Here is a 12,250-nt window from a genome sequence, read left to right on the forward strand (position 1 = left end):
TGTGAGTCAACACGTGGTTTTTAAAACTTTCTTTTTAGATGTATATATTTCTGCTACTTACTGCAGGTGTTTATACGGGGATCTGGATTGTCTTCTCATTATCCTGACCTAATAAATACTTGTGGATTGGCATAACCTCTCAGTCTCAGTTGCCTCATCTATAAAATGGTACCAGTAATGATGGTGACAGTGACAGGTTATTGTGAATATCAAGTGAGATAAATGTGGGTAAAATGCTTTGCAAACATTGTTATTATTTGCTTCTCCCAGGTTTATATTACCACTTTTCTACTGAGAACTCCTAAATATATCTGTATCTAGCCAACTTCAGTTTCTGCTCTAAACTCTAGTCTGCATCTACAGCTCTCTGCTGGATATCTCCACTTGGATTTCCTGCAGCCTTTCAAACTCAATATGTACCATGTTGAATTCATCTTGTTCCCAAAAGTTTGTCCTCCCCTCTAGCTTCCCTGTTTCTGTTGCCAATACCACCATCCAAGCCCCAACCTATGGAATCCTCTCTAATTCTTCCCCTTTTCTAACTCTTTTTACTGAATCCTTTTCTAATTCCCTCAGTTCTATCTCCATATTATCTCTCATGTCATTCTCCATCTTTTCACTCACAGATGACAACCTACTTCACTCACACAGCTAATGCTAGTTAAGGTCCTTATAATCTCTCACCTGTATCATGGTCACAGTACCCTAACTGGTCTTCCTAGCCTCTCCATCTTCAGTGAATCTTTCACAGAAACACCAATTATCTCATGCACAGGTCTGGCCATGATGTTGCTTTCAATGACTATGAATGTCAGGCCCCCAATTGGCCCCCCAGCCTCAAGTCTCTCCCTATTCCAGTCCATCCTACACACTGCTACCAAAATAATTTTTCCTTAAGCAGAGATCTGACCACATCTCTCCCCTACTCATTCAACTCCAGTGGTTTCCCATTGCCTGTAGAATGAAATATAAGCTTCTTTGTTTAGCTCTTAATGGCCTTCACAACCTAATATCAACCTATCTTTCCAACCTTATTGTACATTTCTTACCCACATGCATTCCATGATTTAGTCAAACTGGTTGTCCATCTGTTTGTTCTCACATGACCCTCCTCCCTTCTCTGTATCTTTGAACTGGTCATCCCCCATGCCTGGAATGCTCTCTTTCTTCACTTCTGCCTTAAAGAATCCCTCTTTTCCTCCAGGACACAACTCAACCATGGCCTTCTCCATGATGCCTTTGTTGATTTTCCCGTCCCCGCAAACACTAGTTCCCTCTCTTCCCAACCATCTAATAGTTAACTATGATTTTATACCTTTTCTCTTGATATCCCAAGTGTCTTAGTGTATTTTAAACTGTTAAAGCTTATGCCATTTGTTAAGATGCATAACCAGAAAGATGCTGGATGAATTTTTAACATCCTGTTAGGATTATTAAGGAGTGAATGTAAATGTGAATCTTTTTTCTTTTTAGGGGATGTCATCTTAGACATTGCTATCACAATAAACCAGCTCTTCTCTTGGGTCAGTGCTTTCCCAACCCCCCCCCCTCCTGCCTTCTTTAACTTTTAATCTACTAAAGCTACCAAATTAAGCTACTTGAAGTTATTAAAGCTTAAAACTGCACCGAAATTTTTGGGACATCCTGTATCTATTCTGTATCTACTTGTCAGAGAGGTGACACGGTATCGTAGATAGAGAGCTGGTTTTGAAATTGAAAGACCGTGGTCCAAGTCCTATCACTGATGGACACAATGACTTTGTGACCCTGGGCAAGTCTCTTAGGTTCTTAGTGCCATAGGCAACTCAGTAAAACTGCAAGTTTAATGCTGACCTGTGTTAATGGGAGGAGTTTTCTATACCATTAAAATCACAAATCCCTATACCTTATCTCTTATACTAGGTCCTTGTCTTCTCCATTTTAAAATGTAAACTTCTTGAGAGTAAGGATTGTTTCATTCATTATAGTTGCATCACCAGTGCCTAGCACAGTACCTGGAAAAAATTAGGTGCTTAATAAATGTTTATTGAGTAATAAATCCTTGATTGAGTATTGGTTTCCAGCAGCCTCTTCAGGTGAGCTTCAGATCTATGTCCTTGTGGTCTAGGTGTGTGAACCTCTTCCTTCTTGCTTTCCTTCCGAATGCCTATGAAGTTTCTAAGATTTTGAGAATCCCCACCATAAGTGGGGGCCACTACTAAAGATGACTGTCAAAGGGTTAGGGCGTTTTGTAGTGCAGTGGAAGGTTGTTGTAGCAGGCATTGAGAGGATCCAAGTTCAGTTTTGTCTCTGCTATTTATTACCTGTATCTCTGTTGTCATTGATCAGTTGTTTCAGACGTGTCTGACTTGTTGTGATCCCATTTGGGGTTTTCTTGGCAAAGATACTGGAGTGGCTTGCCATTTCCTTCTTCAAGCTCATTTTACGGATGAGGAAACTGGGGCAAACAGGGTTAAGTGACTTGCCCAGGGTCACATAGCTAGTGTCTATGGCCAGATTTGAACTCAGAAAGATGAGACTTTCCACCTAGCTACCCTGTGTGTCTTTGAGCAAGCCATTTAAACTTGTTAAACCTCTAAAAGGAGAGGTTGACTAGATGGTCTCTGGGGTTCTTTCAAGCACTACATGTGTGATTCTTTAAGGAGAACCATGGTTGGGTTGGTGGAATGAGGTGGGAGAAAAATCTGTTTTTCAAACTCTTCTGGAGGAGTGTAATAACTCAGAGGAAATAATCGCCTCCCCCTAAAAATATCCAGATAATTCTGAAGCAAGAAAACAAGTCCCTGCGATTGACAGTGAGGAGAGCATAAATCTGCTGGAGGCATTTTGCCTTTCAGTCTGTCATGTGCGTCTAAGAGCAGTGTTACAGAGCAGACAGAAACATCAGTGCCCAAGACTTAAGCCATTCTCTTAGCTGAATGCTCAAGTCTTAACTCTTTCAGGCTCTGTGTACATGTTTGGCATATTTCTATCATTGGAGTACTTGGGATTACATGAAAAAGGATTGGAAAGATTCATAGGATTGCAATACTTTGAGAGAGCCATGGGCAGAACAGGGAGAAAGAGACATTTGGTATTGCTACAATAGGAAGATTAGACTGACCAGGAAGGATAGCAAATTATGAAGTGACTATAAAACTCCCGCCATCTAAAAAGGACTTCCAATTATACCTTTCTGTAAGTTAAAAACATTTTCAGGGTTCCATCTCTTCTCACTCTCATGCTAGTATCTAGGGGAATGATCCCAGAAGACAGAGGGCTTCCATTGTTTGGGGGCAGTACTCTGCCAAGCCTTGAATCAGCCAGATGAGGAATGTAACCACTGGAATCTTGTATGCCTTGGCTATGTCATTTCCCCCAGTTGATCCTCACGTGAAGAATGAGATAGCTAGATAATATCTAATGTATAAGATCTTTCTCTCTTAACACCACAAGTATAACCATACTCTTAGCAGGTTTGGTTTTTTTAAAGCATCTTGTATAGAGTTGCATTGTTTAAAATAAAATTAAGGAAAAGTTTACGGAGCTAGGATTATTTTGCTAGAAGAGAAGAATGCAGGTCCTTACATATTTGAAGGGTTCTTCTGAGAGACTGGTAACCATATCACTGGAGCAGAATAATGGGAAATGAGGACCAAAAATGATTTAGAGGGGATTTTATCACGTGTCCTTGGTAAGGATGACATCTGAACTGTACTGGAAAGTAGTGAAATCACGTCATCAGATCTACAAAGTACTGTTGCTGGAAGAGGTTGTACATTTTTCTTTTCTGGGAGTCTTTTCAAAGAGGGTAGATTCTCATCTGCCTTGAATAGCTGAATTGTGAATCTAACAGGAGACACGATTGTGGGCTAAGCAATTAGTATAGAGTACTAGATATAGTGCTAGGGAAAACTTGGATTCAAATCCTACTTCAGACACTAACTGTATAACTGAACATATCACTTAAAAGCTTATCTGTATAATGGGAAGTTTGGACACATGGCCTCAGAGCTGTATCTATGATTTTTTGATTTCTCTCACTGCTTCCCAACCTGATGATTTAGACTTTTGCTATTTTGGATGTAAGAAGAAAAATTATGATCATAGATTTTCTGCGTTGGAAGGCACCTCAGAGATCATCTAGTTCAATACCTGGAGAAGAATTCCTGCTCCACCATCTCCCACAAATCCAGGTTTTGTTGAAAGACCTTTAGTGAAGGGGGGAACCCATCATCCATGAAAGTAACCTATTCCTCTTTTGAACATCTGATTATTAAAGTTGTCCTTACATAAAGCAAAATCTGTCTTCCTGCAACTGTCATCCATCATTCCTTGTTCTGCTTGCTGAAGCCAGGCAAAGAAAGACCTTGATTACTGTTCTCTCTCATGTCTTCCTTTCTGTAGTCTAAATGTCCCCAGATCCTTCAACCAGTCTCCATGTTTCATGGTTTTCAGTCCTCCAGTCATTCTCTTTGGGGTATGTTCCATTTGTCCATGCTCTTCCCAAAATGTGGTACCCATAATTAAAAACTATACAGCAAAGCATAGTCTCTTACAGTCTGGATCTTGGTAACTTTTTCAACTGCCATTTCATATGAATGATTGTCAAGCCAACTTCCCCTCTGGAAACGTGCAGTTATGTAATTAGTTTTTTGAATCAAAGTGCAGGAACTTATACTTATAATTGTTATATTTAATCTCATTAGAGTTAGTAGTCCAGTGGTCTGGCCTATTTAGAATGTAAAGTGTAATAGACAAAGCACAAGAAAGTACAACATGCCAAGTAGTTCTTGACTGATGGTAGGCAAGTGCTTTAGAACTAAAGGATTCAGAGGAAGTGAAATATTGTGCATACTGAAGGTCCTGTCACATTTTAGGATATTATGTAAGAATTCCTACCCTCCAAAGAAGTGTCTGACTAGTGAACATTAGGTGGCAAAACTCCCCTGTACGGCCTGAACTACTTTAAAGTGTAATTGGGAAATGTTTAACCAAATAAAAGTACAATAAGACGTAGATGGTGTTAACTTGTGTTTTTTAAGACATTACGTGGCCTGCACAAATCCATATTCTATTTGAGTTTGATAGCACTGCTGTAAAGGGGATTAACCCAATTTTCAAATACTACTGCTACAAAAATTCCATTTGGGCCTCCAAAATTTATACAACCCCCATGATAGAATCCAATGGCATGATCTTCTTTCTTGGGTACTTTTTTCTCTATAAGGTGGCATGCAAAACACAACTGCCTACCAGATCTTTACAAGACAAAATGCTGACCATTGTAGTCAGCCATCTAGAAAAGTAGGCCAGAAGTGACCAAACGCTTAATCTGTTCCATGGCACAGCCACTGGTTGCTCAGTTGATTTATCAGAATCTAGCAGCTTTGGATTAGTGTCTTGGAGCACCCTCAGTGAATACAGAGCATCATGGGAAACGAACACATTGGGAATAGAAAAGAGAGGTGGAAGATGGCAACTTTTTGCAGTAGTTCAAAGTCATGATTCCTATTCAGTCTTCCTCTGATTTATTAAAGACCTGGATACATGGGTCAGTGCTTCTTTTCCCCTCATGACTGATTTAAGGAACCATGAGCATAGTTTATATTTTCTTTTGAAAGACATTTTCAGGGTTTTTTTTGGCAAAAGCATTTTCAAGATGCATGATTTCACCAGTGAACATATGCTAGCAGTATAATTGACAGCCGGCTAGAACCTTAAGTTCTATAAGCTTCCAGTCATAGGTAAGTTAACTGAGACAACTGTAAGTCTTTGAATATACACACTTTGGGACTCACATGTTAAAAAGCCTGGTACACGATGGCACTGAATGAAATATTTCTTTACAGATAATGCAGCTGGGATAAATCCAGGTGAGCATGTCAGTAATCAAGTATCCTACCCCAAAGGACTAACATCACAGGGATGAAACCAGAAGGGGGGGTGGAAAGTTCTACTCCATCAGAAGATTCCATCTCAAGTGCTTTCCTAGGTGAACACCCAAACTGCAGAGCCAAAGGTAGCAGCCTCCACCCAATTTCTTCCTTAGTTATACTGCTTTTCAGTGGAGTATTTATCCCAATGGGTCCAGTACAAGTAAGTGGATTTTCCCCTAGCTTTCAGTCTTACAACTTCATCAAATGTATACTTTTAGTGAATATACATAGTTACAGACCCTTGGCTGCAATCAAATGCACAACCCAGGGTGGAACATGCTATTACATTATCACACTGAGTTCATGTTTCTCCTCTACTTGTTCTGTCTTTTCATCTGATTCTGGCTGTGCATGGTGGATTTCAATGCCGTAAATATAGATGAAGCCTCCTAAGGCTCCACCAAGGAAAGGCCCCACTACTGGGATCCACCAGAAATGACTTCCAGCTCTGAAATGCAAACAAGAAATTCACATTACAATTCATGTTAATTTGGATGACTCATTTTTCTCCACCTAACTGGTTTTCTACCCACCAAAAGCAATGGACCTCTTACCATCTATGTATTCAGTTCCTTTTGTCATTTTTCCAGAGTATGGGGAAGAAAATAGATGAGTGCAGTGAATATGCCCTAACGGAATAGTGAGGCAGAGATTTCTCAGGACCAGGACCCTGCTGAATTGATTTCCACTCAAACTAACCCACATGATTTGTTGGATGAATAGCAAACAAACAATAGGACCTGTGAGAGCTAAGAACACACATATAGTTAAGGTCGAGGAACCTTAGATGCAGCCCAGGGAGCTCATTCAGGGGAAATTAATCCTGAAACAGTAAAAGCTGGGGTGGGGAGGGGGACACACCATCAGGATCCCTGAAGATCCCTGGGTATATTAACATCAAATCAGAAATAATAAAGTGCAAGCTATTTGAGGGCCTGGGATTTTATCAAAATTTTGTCTTTCTGTTCCAGAGCCTGGGAAAGTTCCTTAAATCTACTTAGTAAATGTCTGTTGGATTAACTTGGGTATGCAAATCAAATTAATGAATGAAAAACATTATAAAATATTTATAATAAATATATAATAAAATAAAAATCTTATTAAGCATTCATTAGGTACAAAGTACATAGTTAACCACTGTTTATCTTTAAGATCACATATGCGTTCTGATAGTATTTGCCCCACATGTGTCTTTCACACCAGTACTTCTAAGTGTTTAACACCTAATTTGGGATATTACAGTGTCTTTGATTCTATATTAAGGCAATGATTTCTCACCATACTCTCTACAGAAGGGGTAGTTTATCTGGCCAAATCTAGGAAGCCAGATAAAGTATTTATTAAGCACTTACCACGTTCTAGGTACTGCGTTAAGCATCAAGAATACAAATATAATGATAATGATGATGATGATGATACAGCCTCTGCTATCAAACAGTTTACTTTCTGATGGGGGAAGGCAATACAGAAAAGGGGAATGAGATCGACAAGAGCTTTGTATTATTGGAACTCAGGACAAACTAGATTCTAGTACCCAACACTATTATTAACTAGTAGATGATCTGGGGTAAAAAGAGTAGAATCTTTGTGTGTTCCACATGGGCAAGGTTAAAAATTTGTTCCCTAATCTGCCACATTGGAAAACTATGCCCCCTGCATATTTCTGTACAGTGGAAGCTTGAGGCCATAACACATGGAGACTTAATTTAGCACCATATAAATATATGCTGCAGAGAGTGGAATTTTCTTTATTAAAGTATGAACCCTATTATAATGTAATCTAGATCATTAGTAGATAATAAACTCCTTAAGTTAATGGTCTATTCTGTTATTTTCTCAATACACTCAGCATTAATCTTAGTGTCTTATACATAATGTGCTTAATGCTCGTTGAAATAAATCATGTGTCAGCCAACAACAAAAATTTATATTGCAGATATTAATGGCAAATATTAATTTTCAAACATTTTTTGCAAAGACTTCCTTTGTGTTGTGTCCTGAGTGATATCCTACCTACCTTGCTTTCTCCTAGTCTTGGCTCTGTGGGTAAGCTGTCTAACCTCTCTGGGTCCTTGTTTTCCATTTTTAAAATGAAGGGATTGGACTAGATCAAGATTCTATCCGATTGTAATATCATTAAGTCCTAGGTTTAGGTTTTTCTGGAAGGGAACCTGATATTGGATGAAGTAGCCACCAGATGTCACTATTATTGCACAGTAAAGTTAAATATTCTTTCTCCAAATTTGCTGGGCTCTCTGAGGCAAGTGATGAAAGTCATTGTTCCATCTGCCCCTCTTAAGACCTGTGGCTTAGGGACTGAGGAAACAAGGTACAGCTGTGGATGAAGGAGTAATAGGAAAATCACAAGGGTGGCAGGGGTGGGAAACCTGTGGCCTCAAGGCCACACGTGGCCATCTAGGTCCTTGGGTATAACCTTTTGACTGAGTCCAAGTTTTACAGAACAAATCCTTTTATTAAGGGAATTTGTTGTGTAAAGTTTGGATTTAGTCAAAGAGCCACACTTGAGGACCCTGGGAGCCACATATGGCCTCAAGGCCACAGGCTCCCCACCCCTGCCAGCAGCTCCAAATTGGGGGAACAAGAATACAAGGCTGAGTGGAAGTTGCCAGGATGGCCAAGGATCTAAACTGGTCCCTGGAACAAGTTCATGGCCCTGTGAAAATTCTTTGCTTTTTACCAAGCCTACTGCCAACAAATTAGTGCCTCAGAAGGGTGAGGTTACCCTATGATAGAAGGGGAAAGGCTCACTGGAAACTTTACATTTCTGCTTTAAGTACACCTGGCACCTGGAGAAAGCTAGCTCTCTCTCAAGCTGCCAGTCCACAATGGCTAGCCTTTGTCTGACCAGGACTAGAACCAGGATGAGATACACTCTGCCCTGTGATCAGTGGTCACTCTGTCTCATGCACTGTTCCTATTAATGCACTTGTCCATTCTTGTCACATGGGTAGTAGCCCACTGTTTTCAATGTTTTGTTGAAGGCCTTATGATTTACTCTTGCTCTGTGTACAAACGTTGATCAATTGGTTGACAAAGCCTTGGTTCCTTGCCTCAGATCAAGGCCAACCAAGCCTCCTATCCTGCTTAGAAAGATAAAGCCAATGATAATATACATGACTCTCTCCATCTCCTTCCCCACCCCCACCCCTTTGTGTGTGTGTGTGTAGGCCTACGTGAGAATTAAAAATATTAAGGCAGAGCTTGCTTTTGGTGTTTCTGCCGTCCCTCAACCTTAGATTGAGAGTTGGCTCATGGAGGGATAGGGTGCTTTCTTGAAACTAGCTGTGATTGGCTGAGCAGAGAGGTGGGCGTGGGGGAGGATGGTTTGGAACATTGGAAGTAGATGAGACATAAACTCATGTGGGAGGGAGGGAGCCTGTAGGATGTTGGCCAATAGTTAGCCCAATATCCCCTTCGGTAATTCTAAGAAAAGGAGAAAGCAACAATAATAACAAACATTTCTATAGCTCTTTAAAGACTACAAAGAACTCCCATGTAGATGATCTCATCTGAGTTGTCACGGCAACTCTTGTCAGGTAGGGTATTGTTATCCCCATTTTATAGGTGAGAAACTAAGTCTTAGGGAGTTGAGGCAGCTTGCCCATGGTTCACACACACAGCTGTTGGGAAGTGAAGTCCAGCACTGTATTCACTGTGGGGAAAGGACCGAATCTCTGAATCCCATCATTTAGGGGAGGGGATACAAGCGTTTATAGTACCTACTCTGTGCTTACATCATCATCATCGTCTTCATATCATAATAACCAGCATTTATATTGTGTTCACTATGTGCCAGGTGCTGAGCCAAATTATACATACACACACATATACATATATATACACACATATATATACACATAGACATGTATATACATATATAATTAGCTACATATAATATATAATATAAATATAAAGTAATTTATATAAAAAATAATATTTAATAATATGTAGCTATAATTAATAATAAAAACTATGATCACTAAACGTAGAAATTTCTTTATCAAGTTTAGTACAAGTTATCTGTGTGTGGAACAAACCATTCTCTACCTATATCTGAGCAATACATTTTTCCTCAACATAAAAATGAAAGACTTTTGAGAGGCAGTGTAGCATACTAGATAAAGAATTGGCCTCAGAGTCAGGAAGGGCTGGGTTCAAATCCTGCTACTGATATATTGGCTGTGTGACCCTGGGCAAATCACTTAACCTCTCAGTACACTGGGCAACTAGGTCTGTAAGTGTCAGAGCAGTTCCTAAGCTACATTGTCAGGATGTTTCTTCATTGGAAGTTCCACATATCAATGCTAAAACAAAACAAAAACCCATACCCTTTCAGTGAGACGATACATGTGTATGATTCCTCCTAAATGCCAACCTGCTTAATGTTTCTTTGTCACCAGTCAAGAGCCCCACATGGGCCATAATAGTTCGTCAACAATTCCATCTAAGGTCACTTACGTGAAGACTTCAAGCCCCCAACCTGCCAGAGCTGTGAATATTCTGGGGCCCAGGTCTCTAGCAGGGTTCATGGCACAACCACTGTTCAATCCCAATGAGGAAGAAAGGACAAGGATCAGTAGGCCAATGACAATTGGTTCTAGGCCCCTGGGGACCCTCCAGTTTTTGTCATCAAAAATGGCAAAGACGACCACAAGAAGGAATGTGGAAGACAGCACCTGGAGAGGGAGACAAATATGCATCAGTGAGTTAAATCTGTGGCCTCCCCTGTAGTCTCAGGGCTAAGAAACTGGTACCTTCTGAGAGAGCAGAGGTTTCATTTGGCCAAGACTGGGCATTTTCATTTTAGAACACTCCCCAAGGGCAGAGATTCTTCATGTATCTCCAACTCTCCAGTGGCTGCTCTCTTGAGCCCCCAAGCTAGAGTAGCTCAGGGGCCTTACTGCCTCTTGCAGTCATTTCCGTAATCATTGATCCCTGTGACTGGGCCAGAGACCAATTTCTGAATGAGAGCGAAGTACTTAGTGTCCTTTTTTCTGGACATTGGGGCTCTGGATGAATTTCATTAGAGGGACTAAAAACAGCAAATGAGGACTGTACTTAAGTTGATCAGAAAGCCAGGAAAATACTCTGGATGGCCTTCTTTGGGGTCATGAATTGGTGAAATCTTAAATGATTTGAGAAGAGAAAAAATTGAGGGTGTATGTCAAAAAGGCAACTCCCTGAATGCATTAATCAATTAACAAATTCTCATAAAGTTTACCTTCTCTGCGTCAGGCACTGGTGATCAATGCTATCTGATCTGCCTCAGTTCTAGACACTAGGATATAAAGACGAACATTAAATGGTCCCTGCCCTGAGAGAGCTTACATTCTATTAGGGGAAATGTGCATGTGTAAGAGCAGGACTGCAACTTCTTTTGCTTTTTTTTTGGTAAAGTGCAAGGAATGCCTGAGGTCACTGCATAAACACTCTCTGGGGTTAGTCTTAATGTTGCCTTCAGCACTTACTGGGAAAGACCAAAGAATAGACATCTCTGAGGGCAATTATAGTACAAGAAAGGACCATGTTGTGGTCCTGGATGTTAGTCATATCCCTGGAAGGCAGTGTTTTCTGTTGAGGAGAGGAGATAAATCTGAGCTATGTGGAAGGATTCAGAAACTGATGAATTTTCTCAATTTCCATGGTGTTAAAATGGCTCTAGCGGGTAGTTGTTGGCTCAAATCCTGAGAAAGAAAAATCAAATCCTTGCCAGGGCAAGTCCAACTTGGGGAAAGTAAATACATAGGCCTATCATCTTCTACCTTAGATGGAAAGAGATCTAATAGTTCTGTTTCTTTTAAAGGTAAGATCTTCATAAGAAATCTGCCCATATGACCTTCATGTGAGGGGAGTGGAATCCATTGGCAAACAGAACCATTCACCAAGGATCATTGTATCTTTCACCTACCCCAATACCCATATATGTTCCCACTGAAACATCTAAAGCCCTTGATGATAGCAGCCTTTCCTTATAATCCTAGAAGCAAAACATTTCTTGTACAGAAAGCTGCTAGTTTATACAGGCCCATAGGCACGCGTACCTCTGGCTGAAAATGACCAAGTTTTCTACTGGCTAGCTCCACTCTACCAACAATTCTATCTCCCATTATGCACCCTCAACTTCCCCTTCTTCTCATGATATCCCTCCTTCCTGCTGATGGGTCTTTACTTATGAATACATGAAATCATTGCTCTTCTAATCACCTTGAAGCATCCTTTCCCCACCACAGATAACAGCTTAAGGTCCATCTCTGGCTTTCCCCAGGGAGCCTCCTCTATCCCGCCCCAGTCTGTCCTCCAATATGCTTTGG

The 12,250-nt window shown here is 40.5% G+C and overlaps 1 protein-coding gene across 2 annotated transcripts in view; it reads right to left on the reverse strand.

Moving 5' to 3' along the window:
* Positions 1-5,000: 5,000 nt before the first annotated feature.
* Positions 5,001-12,250, reverse strand: part of AQP9 (aquaporin 9) — a 66,990-nt gene continuing 59,740 nt past the window's right edge. For both annotated transcript variants that reach the window (XM_036734975.1, XM_036734974.1), the window contains 2 exons: positions 10,398-10,615; positions 5,001-6,366 (listed from right to left, as the gene is read on the reverse strand). In XM_036734975.1, the coding sequence (XP_036590870.1) occupies positions 6,201-6,366; positions 10,398-10,615 (384 nt within the window). In that variant the 3' untranslated portion in view covers positions 5,001-6,200. The remainder of the gene's footprint in view (positions 6,367-10,397; positions 10,616-12,250) is intronic.

The sequence above is a fragment of the Trichosurus vulpecula genome, chromosome 8 (assembly GCF_011100635.1).
Source record: "Trichosurus vulpecula isolate mTriVul1 chromosome 8, mTriVul1.pri, whole genome shotgun sequence".
NCBI lineage: Eukaryota > Metazoa > Chordata > Mammalia > Diprotodontia > Phalangeridae > Trichosurus > Trichosurus vulpecula.